Source organism: Postia placenta, assembly GCF_002117355.1.
Source record: "Postia placenta MAD-698-R-SB12 unplaced genomic scaffold POSPLAscaffold_7, whole genome shotgun sequence".
Taxonomy (NCBI): Eukaryota; Fungi; Basidiomycota; class Agaricomycetes; order Polyporales; family Adustoporiaceae; genus Rhodonia; species Rhodonia placenta.
In genome coordinates, this window is record NW_020169838.1 from 1,916,409 (window position 1) to 1,928,797 (window position 12,389).

The 12,389-nt window shown below is 51.5% G+C and overlaps 3 protein-coding genes across 3 annotated transcripts; 2 read left to right on the forward strand and 1 right to left on the reverse strand.

Moving 5' to 3' along the window:
* Positions 1 to 412: 412 nt before the first annotated feature.
* Positions 413 to 1,763, reverse strand: POSPLADRAFT_1040040 (hypothetical protein). Its single transcript, XM_024477655.1, has 4 exons — positions 1,453 to 1,763; positions 1,130 to 1,353; positions 800 to 910; positions 413 to 719 (listed from the first exon to the last, which is right to left on the reverse strand). Exons 1-4 carry the CDS (start codon positions 1,688 to 1,690, stop codon positions 693 to 695), a joined length of 600 nt encoding a protein of 199 aa, XP_024339223.1. The 5' UTR covers positions 1,691 to 1,763; the 3' UTR covers positions 413 to 692.
* A 2,945-nt stretch (positions 1,764 to 4,708) lies between these two features.
* On the forward strand, positions 4,709 to 5,263 carry POSPLADRAFT_1057020 (hypothetical protein; the record flags this gene model as incomplete). The annotated part of the gene is made up of 2 exons (XM_024480862.1): positions 4,709 to 4,951; positions 5,054 to 5,263. 2 exons carry the CDS (start codon positions 4,709 to 4,711, stop codon positions 5,261 to 5,263), a joined length of 453 nt encoding a protein of 150 aa, XP_024339224.1.
* A 612-nt stretch (positions 5,264 to 5,875) lies between these two features.
* Positions 5,876 to 8,292, forward strand: POSPLADRAFT_1110112 (hypothetical protein; the record flags this gene model as incomplete). Its single annotated transcript, XM_024483355.1, has 2 exons — positions 5,876 to 5,998; positions 7,879 to 8,292. Coding segments are annotated over 2 exons (537 nt in total), but the record flags the coding sequence as incomplete, so codon positions are not given.
* Positions 8,293 to 12,389: the final 4,097 nt, after the last annotated feature.

Consider the following 12,389-nt stretch of genomic DNA (forward strand, 5'->3'; position numbering starts at 1 on the left):
CGCCGCCAGCCGCCGTAATAGCTTGGAGGCCGCCCGCGACCGATGCCACGGGATTAACAAAGTATCATGTTGCCAGCTTCTAGAGCACAACTTCTGCTAGTAGACTCGGCCGCCGTGTGTTCTGCCCTTCGTCTTCCATGTCTCGATTATTACATGTGTGTGCAGATGTCATATCATGAGAAGTCTACTAGCTATGGATCGAGCGTCATCCTTATCTGTACCTGGTCAGCAATAAGGACTACATAGGTACCAACACAGACGGGGATTGGAACACACCGATAGCACATTCTCCCCCTGTTAGGTTAGGACGTCCATGCCTTCTGTCAACTAATTTCCGAGCGTGATGTCCGAGGGCAACCGTCAATGCACCATCACGCCGCCCTCAGGTGTGCAAACTATCCGCAATGATCAGGTAGTACTATGTATATTGCAAGATCCAAACACGCGCGCAGTAAAGCTATTCGTACAATCCACCGAGCGTCCGTATGCTACGCATCACCTGGCCGCCCCAGTCGCGTTAGCGCAGCCATCGCCCCGCGCTCCACGGCGCAGGCGGGGTATCTAACAGGGAGCTGCTCTGACAGGCCATCACGCACATGGCGGGATCAGCGTCGCAACAACGCGCCCGCACGGTGGGGCGCCTCGCGTTCCACGCCCATCGCCGCCGGCCTGCAGCAGTGGCACCAGCGCCCTTACATGATCACACAGCACGAGTTTTGCTGCGCACGGAGAACACCGCCATCAGCGCGCGCTCTGCGAAATGCTGTCTGGGAACGGGGGTATGGAAGGGGGGACGCACCTTCTTGGCCGTCTTGTAGAACATCTTGCTCTGCGCCGAGAGCGCGTTCGAGCGGTCGACCAGGTCGTTGATCTTCTCGCCCCGCTGTAGTACGGACTCGATCGTCTTGTGCTGTCAGAGAAGGCGCACACGTGAGCATCGACGTGGACAGCATGATGGGTGGCAGGCTCTGGTACGCCCTGGGCGAGGAGGAAGCCCGCCCGCGGCTGAGAATAGCGCATCGCGCTGCGGGCACGCACTATAATTACGCTGACCTGGCCGTCTGGGCCATCGTCATTGCGCAGCCGCACGCGCACGACGCACACACATAACCACCACCGGCGCACTCACCAGAATGATCTTGGTCTCGTCGAGCTCCTGCTGCACCTTCATGATCGCGTCCGCCTGCCGCGGGTCCTGGTACTTCTGGATGTACGTGTTGATCTCGGGGAACGCGATCGCCGCGGGCGTCGCGTAGGACGCGACGGGCACCTTCGCGATGAAGTCGTCGAGCAGCTTCGTGAGCAGCGAGAACGCCGGGCGCACGGGGTACTCCTGGTCGGTGATGATCACGCCTGCAGCGCCGCGTCAGCACCGTCGTGGCGTGCGCAGAGAGGAGGGGGCGTGGTGTAGGCTTCGGGGAGAATATGAGAGAACACGGATGGGGTACGCACCAGCAAGCTGCTCCGCGCCGCCGCGGTTGTACACATGCGCGGTGTAGTTGTTCTCCTGCACGCTCTGCCGCTGGCCCTGCGGCGTGCGCTCGGAGATCGTCCTGGAGAAGAAGGACATGAACTCGCCCACGGACGGGCGCTGGTAGAACGAGAATGACGAAAGGTCTGATGCGCTGCTCAGGATCGTGCACGGCTTGCCGGGCGGCGTGAGGACGACGGAGAGCGAGAAGACCTTCATGGTAAGCCGATAGCGTAGACCTGGTCAGCAGTTAATCGACAAGTACTTGAGCTTGACTGCTTGACTATTCGAGCGCGTGTGCGATGGAGGATGCTGGATGTTGGCGAGAAACGGTCGGTTCGGCCACGAAGCTTAGATTAAGCGCCGACGCAAAGCTTGTGAAACAAACAGAACCACTGCGCGCTGCTTAGTCACCGCCTAAAATGTGCAGCGGCCAAATTGGTCGGGCAGTACTACACGGCCAGAAGATCCGTATAAACTGGGTTTAACCACTGACAAGCTGCACGTCGGTCAAAGCGCTTTGCGCCCTGTGCAAACCACGACAGTTTATGCCTGGTGCAGCCACTCACACGCTTGCCCCGCGGGCAAATTCGTTCAACCCCCGTGCAAAGCAGATTTCTGCTCACGTGATACAAGCGCAGTCTCCCAGGGCCCCATTGACCATATTGTCACGCAAGAACATACAGAGAATGGCTAGTCGCAGATGTGATTGCTTAATTATGTACATATACATTCAACTCCTAAGATACCAGACTGTAGCTTCTAAGAGAAAGCAATACAAAAATAACAAGTAACTCACCGAACTCTGCAGATGGTTCAGAATGAAGCAGAAGGCGAGCTGGCATATGGATCTAAGGCAGAAAAGGTCAGAATAACAGGCTCCTGATCATAAGATCAGGGTACTGGTACATTCACCAGGAGCACAGGGCTCAAAATACATGCAAGACGATATTGAGACATTTGAGACGTGGGTGGGCAAGATGAAAAACTTCTCAGATTTGTCGCGCGTGCCTTGTCGTGTCTGGTGCAAGTCACATGATATGCAGTGTTTGCCCGCGGGTTAAACTGCGATATGGGTAGCTGCCGGTCACCCGTGCATGCCAGCCGTAGGTCAAATCAATAGATTTGTACGAGGGTCAAGCAATTTTGACCAGGGTGCAAACTTGACATTTGTCCTCCGGGCATCTGCAGGCCGTTCAAACGTAGGCTAAAGTATCTTCTGGCCATGTACTTATCAGATATGGGGTTTTGCAAAACCCATCAATTTTGCAGAACTGCGTGATCTCCACTGCACACCATGAAAATTATAATTTTGGTCATTGTAGATACTAGTAGGCACTTAGTATACACTATGTGCAAGAGTGATTGAGAGGAAATGAAGGTGAAGTGAAATGACGGCCTGCAGACTGTTCTTAAGGTGTTCTGCAAACATGTGATGAGCGAGATCCAGAGACAATCATTGTGTTTCTTGATGATCAGACATTTGATCTGTTATATTACAGCTTTGAATGTTTTGGTACACCAGCCCGATTCACCCAGCAAGGTATGACTGGTGGGCAATGGCTGTTCTGGTCGAGCAAGCATGATACTCACCACTGTCAGCGTGATACGTTCACACTCCGCTCTCAATCATGGTACAATGTGGCAGTGCACTTTGCAGTCCTGCCACATCTGCCGAATGGAGTTTGAATGTGCCACTGTGACCCAGGCATGACAGGCAATGGCCAATATAACTGCCGGGAATATGTCAGGAAAATGCCCTGAGCGTGGTATCATCTCACGGTCACGGCTACTGGCCTTTTCTGGTAAGTAACAAATTGCATATTCTGTACATGTCCCATGCATATTCCGGGCCGGAACCAGTTTCCATATTCCGATCCGGAATATGTGAAGGAAATGATCAGAAAGGGTAACCTTCTCACGACCCAGATGGGCACTCAGGGCATTTTCCTGAGATATTTCTGGCAGTTATATTGGCTGTTGCCCGTCATGAGGCATGATAGAATTTGCAGAACTACTGCAATGTGAGGCCTCGAATGCAGCATCTCGCTACCACTGGGTGTCTTTCATGTATGGGCCCCAGCTTCATTCTGGGTACTCCTCTGTGTATTTACAACAATGCCTGAGTAAAATAACAACAATCCTTGTGGTGGTTCAAGCAGAGTGAAGGGAACAGTGTATGAGTTTGCAAAACCCCATATCTGATAGTACTGTATCGACTCAACCTAGTGTTCAGTCATGGGTCACAGGTACCTCTGAACAGGGCTGGGAGTCAGTGTTGGGCCAGTCATCTGCCAGTCACCCCAGTCGTGGGAACAACTAGGGCAATTACAGCTAGTTGCAGAATGATGCAGAAAACATGGTTTTTGTTTTTGCAGAGCCCGAAAACACCAGGCCAGAGAACCAAAAAGGAGGAAACTGGGATCATGTGTCCATGTGATCATTATATGATATGCCTGCGGTCAACTCTCATTTGCATCTATGATACCTCCACAAACTGTCTCTGCTGATTTCAAGGCTCAAATCCCCATCCTCCATCAGCAACTGGGCTATTCTTGTCACAAGTTGGTATGGTGCCTAGCCATTTTTTAATTTTTTTCTTTTTGTGGGCTCAAACCTGCAACCCCTGTACTACACACTCAAATGGACAAGTCATTATCTACTGTATGATTAGGTCAGATGGGGTGGTAGTGCATGGCACAGCCTGGGTGCTGCTTACACAGCTATGCTGACTCACTGGCCCCCGGGGCTGTGTCAGCAATGCTGTGCACAGACCAACTGTGCATGGACCAACATGCACAGCCTGCTCAAACCCACCATATATATGAACCAGCCTCTTGTCCCTAGGTCAGTAAGCCTTTCTTTGTATCCTTTCTTTATTTCACTAACTAATATATTATCTTGTCCCTAGTCTTAGGTTTGAGCATTGCTCACCATCGCTTTGGTGAGACTCAGTCGAATGCCCCCAGCCTTTGTGTTTGTTTGTCCTTGTTGCTTGACCCCAAGTTGTGACACCTTCCTCCTCCCTCCACTGTGGCTGCCTGCCAAGGCCTGATCTATGTCTTTGACTCAGTAGATCTCATTGATGTCTACTCTACTGAAGGCCCAGCATATCTCCTCTTTGCCTGTGAGCAGCAGCCGTGCCCAAACTGTACCTCCTGATCCATCCCATCAAATAATAAACAATACAAAGCAATCCGGAGGGCCCAACATCCACTTGGTCCTCGCAGCACCCTCATGTCACAATCTGCATCTCATCATTTCCACCCTGTTTCCCCCAGCTCCTGTTTACCCCGGCTGGTCACTGGTCCAAGTCAAATGAGAGGAGACCCCGATCTCCCTGCAGACCCTGTGCCAGAGCCTGAGCCTACTGAGGGTGAAGAAGGAGACGAGGATCCCAAGTCCCTCTTTGCTGTATCCAGCAGCCCCAGCTGGCCCATATCGCTGCACCCAATCCCCTTTACGTCTACAGTCCCTGATGTATGTAATGCCACCACCCCAGTTCCTTTAGTGCCTCCATTGCCATCACTGTTGCAAGGCCGCTCTTCACGTCAGTCCTCATAAGGTTTGCCCAGTCAATAGTCACATGCACCGTCTCTGTCCCCAGGCAGTTCTCCGACCCCCCTGCCGATAAGCACTGCAACTCCAATGGACAAGGAGATGCTCAAGCTCCTTATCCCCACCCGCTATGATGGAAAGACTGTGCAAGAATGCAACCGGTTCCTTGCCATGCTCAAACTCTATTGGGCGGTGAATACATTTCTGTCAACAATCAACATTGTCACAACTTAAAGTCAAGCAACAGAAAACAAACAAACCTGAAGCCCAGGGGTGTTCGACTGGGTATTGACCGAAGTGATAAACGAGCAAGGCTTGAGTTCAAGGCTAGGGACAAGATAATATATTAGTTAGTGAAGTAAAGAAAGAATACAAGGGAAGGCTTACTGACCTAGGGACAAGAGGTTGAAACTGAGGTCCCTAGGGCAGCAGAGACCGGCTTATATACATGGGGGATTTAGGGCAGGCTGTGCATATTGGTCCATGCATAGCTGGTCTGTGCACAGCATTACTGATGCAGCCCCAGGGGCCAGTGAGTCAGCACAGCTATGTAAGTGGCACCTGGGCTGTGCCATACACTGCCGCCCCATCTAATCTAATTGTACAGTAGATGACGACTTGTCCATTCACACATGTAGTACAGAGGTCGCAGATTCAAGCCTGTGAAAAGGAAAAAAAAACAGCTAGGCACCATATTAACTTGTGACAGATGTCCAGGTACAAGTTGCCCTGAGTCTTCTTGATGGAGAAGTCTGTGCCTGGGCGACTCCTCACCTTGCCAGCTATGCAGCTGGAACATCACCAGCACTGTTCATGAGTAAGCAGGACTTCTATACAAAATTCAAGGCCTGCTTTGGCAATCTTGACAATGCCGCCGCTACACAAGTAGAGCTAGCCAAGCTTTGTGCTGACAAATCAATGCGTGAAAGGTGCACTGCCACGGAGTTCTCCACGCTGTTCAAGGGTCTGGTGAACCATTCCGGGTATGGTGTCACGAGTTGGCACAGCGTCTAGCCATTTTTAATTTTTTCCTTTTCGTGGGCTTGAACCTGTGACCTCTGTACTATACACTCTGTGCTCAAACAGACAAGCCTCACCGGCACATCACATTTCCTGTAGATAGATTAGATTAGATGGATGGCAGTGCATGGCACAGCTCGGGCCCTGCTGACACAGCCACTCTGACTCACCGGCCCCCGGGGCTGCATCAGCATGCTATGCATGGACCAGCTGTGCATGGATCAGCTGTGCATGGACCAGTATGCACAGCCTCCCCTAAACTTCCCCTATATATAAGCCAGCCTCTGCTGCCCTAGGGACCTCAGTTTCGACCTTTTGTCCCTAGGTCAGTAAGCCCCTTTTGTATTCCTTTCTTACCTAACCAATATATTACTTGTCCCTAGCCTTAGGTTTGAGCTTTGCTCACCATCACTTCGGTGAGACCCAGTTGAATGCCTCCAGCCTTTGTCAGTTCCCTGTCACTTGACCTCAAGTCGCGACATTAGGTCGAAACTCCCCTCGCTGCCAGTGTTCACACAAAAAAAACTCCCTTCATTTTCATTTTCTCATAGGTCAGGTGGTGCGCACCCTTACTATACTGCACAATACGTAGATAGCCTACATACATCACCACCACTTAGGAGACGAACTCTTCAGTACCTGCACTTCAGTGGGCGGTACTTGTCCTCACAGATGCGTGGCTTAGGTTTCTGCTGTATACTAGTCAAAAGCAGTACTGGGCCCCACGTAAACTGCAAATCCTAGTGTTATCTCAGGTGCTGTAGGTGTAAGCTAGATAGCACGGCCTTTTGTAGTATGTGCACCTCCTCCTCCTTCCTCCCTTCATCGTGGCTGCCTGTCAAGGCCTAATCCACATCTTCGACTCGAGAGACCTTGTTGATGTTTACATCATTGATGGCCCTTCTGCCCTTATCTTTGCCTGTGAGCAGCAGCTGTGTCCAAACTGAACACCCCAATCAATCAAGCAGGACTACGAACACTACAAGGCGATTCAAAGGGTCCAACATCCACTTGGTCCTCACAGCAACCTCATATCACAATCCACGTCCTGACATTCCTGCCCTGTCTCCCCCAGCTCCCGCCTACCCCGACCGGTCACTGGTCCAAGTCAAACACGAGAAGACACCGATCTCCCTGCAGACCCTGTGCCAGAGCCAAAGCCTGCGGAGAGTGAAGAAGGAGTCTCAGAGCCCGAGTCTGCAGCTCTCAGTTGGTCCACATTGCTAACTGCGCTCCCCTCCATGTTAGCAGTCCCTGACGTACATCACTCTGCCCCTGGGCTTCCTCCAGCGCCTCCAGCGCCGTCGCTGCCATGAGGCCGCTCGCGCACTCGCTCCCCTCAAAGTCCGCCCAGCGGACAGCCACAACCACCGCCTCTGCCCCCGGGCTGTTCTCCATCCCCTCCACCACCGATAATGACTACTCCGGCCCTGGTCGATAAGGAGGTATTGAAACTCCTCCTCCCTCTCTGCTATGACAGGAAAACTGTCATTGAGTGCAACCGGTTCCTGTCCCAGTTGCACATATACTGGCTGGTCAACACTGCACTAACCACCATCGAGCTCAAAGTACAGGTTGCCTTAAGCCTCCTTGACGGCGATGCTCGTGCCTGGGCCACTCCACTCTTTGCCCAGCTCACGTCAGTTCAGATTGGTGCCCAAGGAGTCACAGCACCCTTTGCCAATGAAGTCACCTTTGCCACTGCATTCAGGGCCCACTTCAGCAACCTCGACGATGCGGCGGTGGCATAGGTAGAACTTGCAAACCTCTGCACCAACAAGTCAATGCATGAGAAGTGCACCGTCGCAGAATTCTCCGCACTGTTCAAGGGTCCGGCAGATCAATCTGAGTATGGAGACTTGGAACTCCGCGACAAGTACCTAAGCAGCATCCCCACCCAGGTCTACTGCAAAATCGAGCTCGAGACATTCACTACATGGGAAGACGCTGATAAGCGCGCCAATGAAGTGGAACAGATATTCAACATCAGCTGGGCCCATCGGCCCAAGTTGAACAGTTTCTTCTCGGCTCAAGGAGGTGGATGTGGTGGAGCACACAGTGATGCACCCTGGTCACAAGATGCTTCAGCCAGCATCAATGTGGCCATTGGAAAAGGAGACTTCCCCGGCAGTTGCTATGGCTGCGGGAAGAAGGGGTACTGTCGCTTCAAGTGCCCCGACTGTAAGGACAAGCCTTACACAAAACGCGCTGATGCATGGGCTACGGTTGCCTCAAGTTCTACTCAGGCCACGACAAGCACTCCCATCATAACATCATCCTCAGCAAATACAAGTGCCACTTCAGTGAATACCGAGCTGGCGGACTTGATGGCACAGGTGAAGTCAATGCGTGAGGAGCTTGAGCACTATTGGGCAATGAAGGAGGAGTCTTTTTGATCCAGTCCACGCTTCGTGCTGCACGCATCAGACCCCATAATAACAATCTGTACAATGTATTAGCGACTGCAAATGTGTACAAATTAGACCACGGATCTCAGCATTTTCACATTCTGGTGCACCTTAAAGGAGAAAGACGGCACAAAGACATAGTCGCAATGGTGGACAGTGGAACCACCACAAAGTTTATCAACAAGCATTTCATCCAGAAGAATCAAGTATGAACACAGAAATTGAAGGAACCAATTCTGCTTTATAATATTGATGGAACACTCAACAAAGATGGAAGCATCTCGGAAGTAGCTATGCTACAGATGCAAACAGGAGATCACATCAAGAAGACAGTGTTTATGGTCATGGACATCGGTCTAGAGGATGTGATCATTGGATTGGATTGGCTACATGAGCACAACCCCAAAATTGATTGGGAGACAGGATCTTTCAAGCTGTCATGATACCCCGAAATGTGCGGTGCCAGGAGGACTGGACGAATGGAGCAAGCAACGACTATGCATGATACAGGGGTCAGGCCCACGGCATATAAGTGTTTGCCAAAGTCCAAATGGTCGGTCATAGGTGTGTGCCGGAGTAAGGTACTCCTGGACTTTGAACCCAAAGAGGATCTGGAGGAGATTGAGCAGACAGAGGCTGACTTGATTGAAGCATGGGAGCGAGGTATCATGCTTCCAGGCACCCCTCAGTTGTTTGTTGCAGTGGGACATACATATTCCCAGTTGTTCGCTAAGGAAGAGATCAAGAAGAAGGTCGTTAAAACTGCCAGGGAGTCAGTACCGAAACAGTATCATAAGTTTCTAAAGGTCTTCTCCAAAGAAGCATCAGAATGGCTACCCGAAAGGAAGCCGTACGATCATGTGATCGAACTTGTGCCTGGTTACTCAACATTTCACTCAAAAGTATATGCCTTGTCAAACAATGAACAGGAGGAGCTGGACAAGTTCCTGAAGGAGCAACTGGTGAAAGGTTACATATGGAAGTCGAAGTCACCCATCTCGTCCCCCTTCTTCTTCATCAAAAAGAAGAAAGGGACACTTCGACCTATGCAGGATTACCGCCAGTTGAATGCGATCACCATCAAAAATTGCTATCTGCTGCCGCTAATTGCTGAGATGGTGGATAAGCTCCAAGGTGCTATGCTCTTCACAAAGTTCGGCGTCAGATGGGGATATAATAATGTTCGGATCAAAGCCGGAGATGAGTGGAAGGCTGCCTTTGTGACTAACTGGGGACTGTACGAACCCCTGGTGATGTTCTTTGGCCTCACTAACTCCTCCACAACCTTCCAGGCCATGATGAAGAAGATCTTCCACAATCTCATTGTTGGCAGCAAGGTTCTCGTGTATCTAGATGACATACTCATCTTCTCCACCAATAAGGAGGAGCATGAGAAGGTCACATGCGAGGTTCTTCATCACCTTCAGAAGAACAATCTATTCCTGAAGCTGGAAAAATGCGAATGGAATGTTCCCAAGGTCGACTACATCGGCTATGTGCTTGGTGGCGATGAGGTGGCGATGGATCCCACAAAGCTTAAAGGAATTAATGAGTGGCTGGTACCTCGGAACAAAAAAGATCCAAAAGTTTTGGGGGTTTTCCAACTTCTACCACCGCTTCATTAAAGACTTTGCTAAGATCTCGCGACCACTCGACTGGCTCACAGGGAATGACCCATGGCATTGGGGCGAGGAGGAGCAGCATGCCTTTGATGAACTCAAATGGCTCTTCACTACAACCCTGGTCTTGGTGTTGTATGACCCTAACCAGAAAATGTGCATCGAGGTTGACGCTTCGGGATATGCCACTGGCGGTGTGTTGATGCAGAAGCAGGATGATGGCAAATGGCATCCAGTTGCCTTCAGGTCTCACACTATGGACCCTGCCCAGTGTAACTATAAGATCTACAATAAGGAGATGTTTGCAATCATTGAAGCGCTAGACAAGTGACACCACTACCTCGAGGGCCTGCCTAATCAGTTCGAGATCGTAACCGATCATGAGAACCTCAAGTACTGGTGCACATCCCAGCACCTCACGTGTTGTCAAGGACAATGGTCACTGTTCCTCACCTGCTTCAATTTCTGCATCACACATAAAGCTAGAACATTGAGCAGAAAGGCCGATGCCCTGTCATGCCAGTCAGACCATCAGGTCAGCGATGAGGATGACAACACTGATCAGATTGTCCTCAGACAGGAGCACTTCTGCATTGCCTTTACATGGCGTGGGCATGCCTTGGTGATAGCCAATTAGTCACTTCTAAAGCGCATCAGGGAGTGTTTGGACAAGGATTGGGCAGTGGCTGAGACATTTGAAAAGGTGCAGAACCTTGGCCTGCCTCGACTGCAGAAGGGCTTTGAGGAGTGGAATGCCGAACAAGGGCTTTTGCTGTCCCACAGGTGTATATATGTCCCAAAGAATGCGAAGCTTTGGCGGGATATTGTCAAGATCCATCACAACTCGCCAATTGCGAGTCATGGCGGTCGTGCCAAAACCCTCGAGCTTGTGTCATGAAACTACTGGTGGCCAGAGATGTCTAAGTGTGTCAATGAGTATGTAAGCACCTGCGACATGTGCAACTGTACCAAGACATTCCCCACCAAACCCCAGGGTCCGCTGAAGCCGAACAAGATCCCCGAGCGCCCATGGCAGATCATCACCACCAATATGATTGTTGGCCTGCCAAAGTCTGATGGATTTGACTTGATCCTAGTCACTGCCAACCGCTTTACCAAGCAGGTCCACTTCTCGGCCTGTCATGAGACCCTGATGGTAGAAGGTGCAGCAGATCTGTACATCTGCAATATGTTCAAACATCATGGGGCCCCGGCCAAGGTCATATTAGACTGAGGTCCCCAGTTTGTGTCTAAATATCTCCATGTGGTGTATGAGGGACTTGGGATCAAGCCAGCACTATCCACGGTGTTTCACCCTCAGACAGATGGTCAGACTGAGTGCTGGAATCAGGAGGTTGAGCAGTATCTGTCACAATGTGCTCTGCCACAGTCCCCTGGTCGGCCTAGGACGATCCCCCGGTGGCGGGAGCCACCACACCATGTGACCACATGGTTGTATCAATTGCGGAGCAATCGGACCGGAGCACAGCTCCGGCCACACTTCTTTTGTTCCCTTGTTCCTGTGGCCAAGTGGCCCTTGTTCTACTTTTGGACTCTATTGTTCTCTTCCTTATTGTTCTGCCGTGGGAATGCTTTCCCTTGCTCATGTATATAAAGAGCTCTGTAGCGACCCTTTAATACACACTTCTGTGACCCACTTCGACTTCAGCCCCACTTGTGGCATTCAGTCCCTCAGTGCTAGTCCTGTGCAACTGCTCCCTGCGTCGCCTTCTGATAGATGTACTGCCGCTGCGACAGGAACATGGTGCGCTTCTTGCGATCCCTGGTGATCTCAATGCCCAGCAGGAATGTGGTGGGGCCAAGGTTGCGCAGCTTGAAGTGCTGAGAGAGCTCCTCGACTGTCTTGTCAATGGCAGCGCGCGAGGTGGAGGCCAGAGTGAGGTCGTCCACATGCACAGGGATGATAATGCGCACTTCATCTCGCAGGTAGATGTACACACTGCGGTCAGACTCGAGCCGCTTGAAGCCCATGGAGGTGAGCACCTGGTGCAGCTTCTTGTTCCACATGCGGCCAGCCTGCTTGAGGCCATAGATAGGACGGCCTAGACGCAGGACTGTGCCAGGGGGACCTTGAGCGAAGCCTTCAGGTTGCTGCATGTAGATTTCTTCGTCCAAGTCACCCTGCAAAAATGCGGAGGAGATGTCGACAGAGTGCAGCTCCAGATCCTCAATAGCAGTGAGGGCAAGGACAAGGCGCAGGGCAGCAGGGCGAGAGGTGGGCGCAAAAACCTCGGTGTAGTCAAAGCCAGGCCGCTGTGAGTAGCCCTTGGCCACAAGTCGGGCCTTGTACCG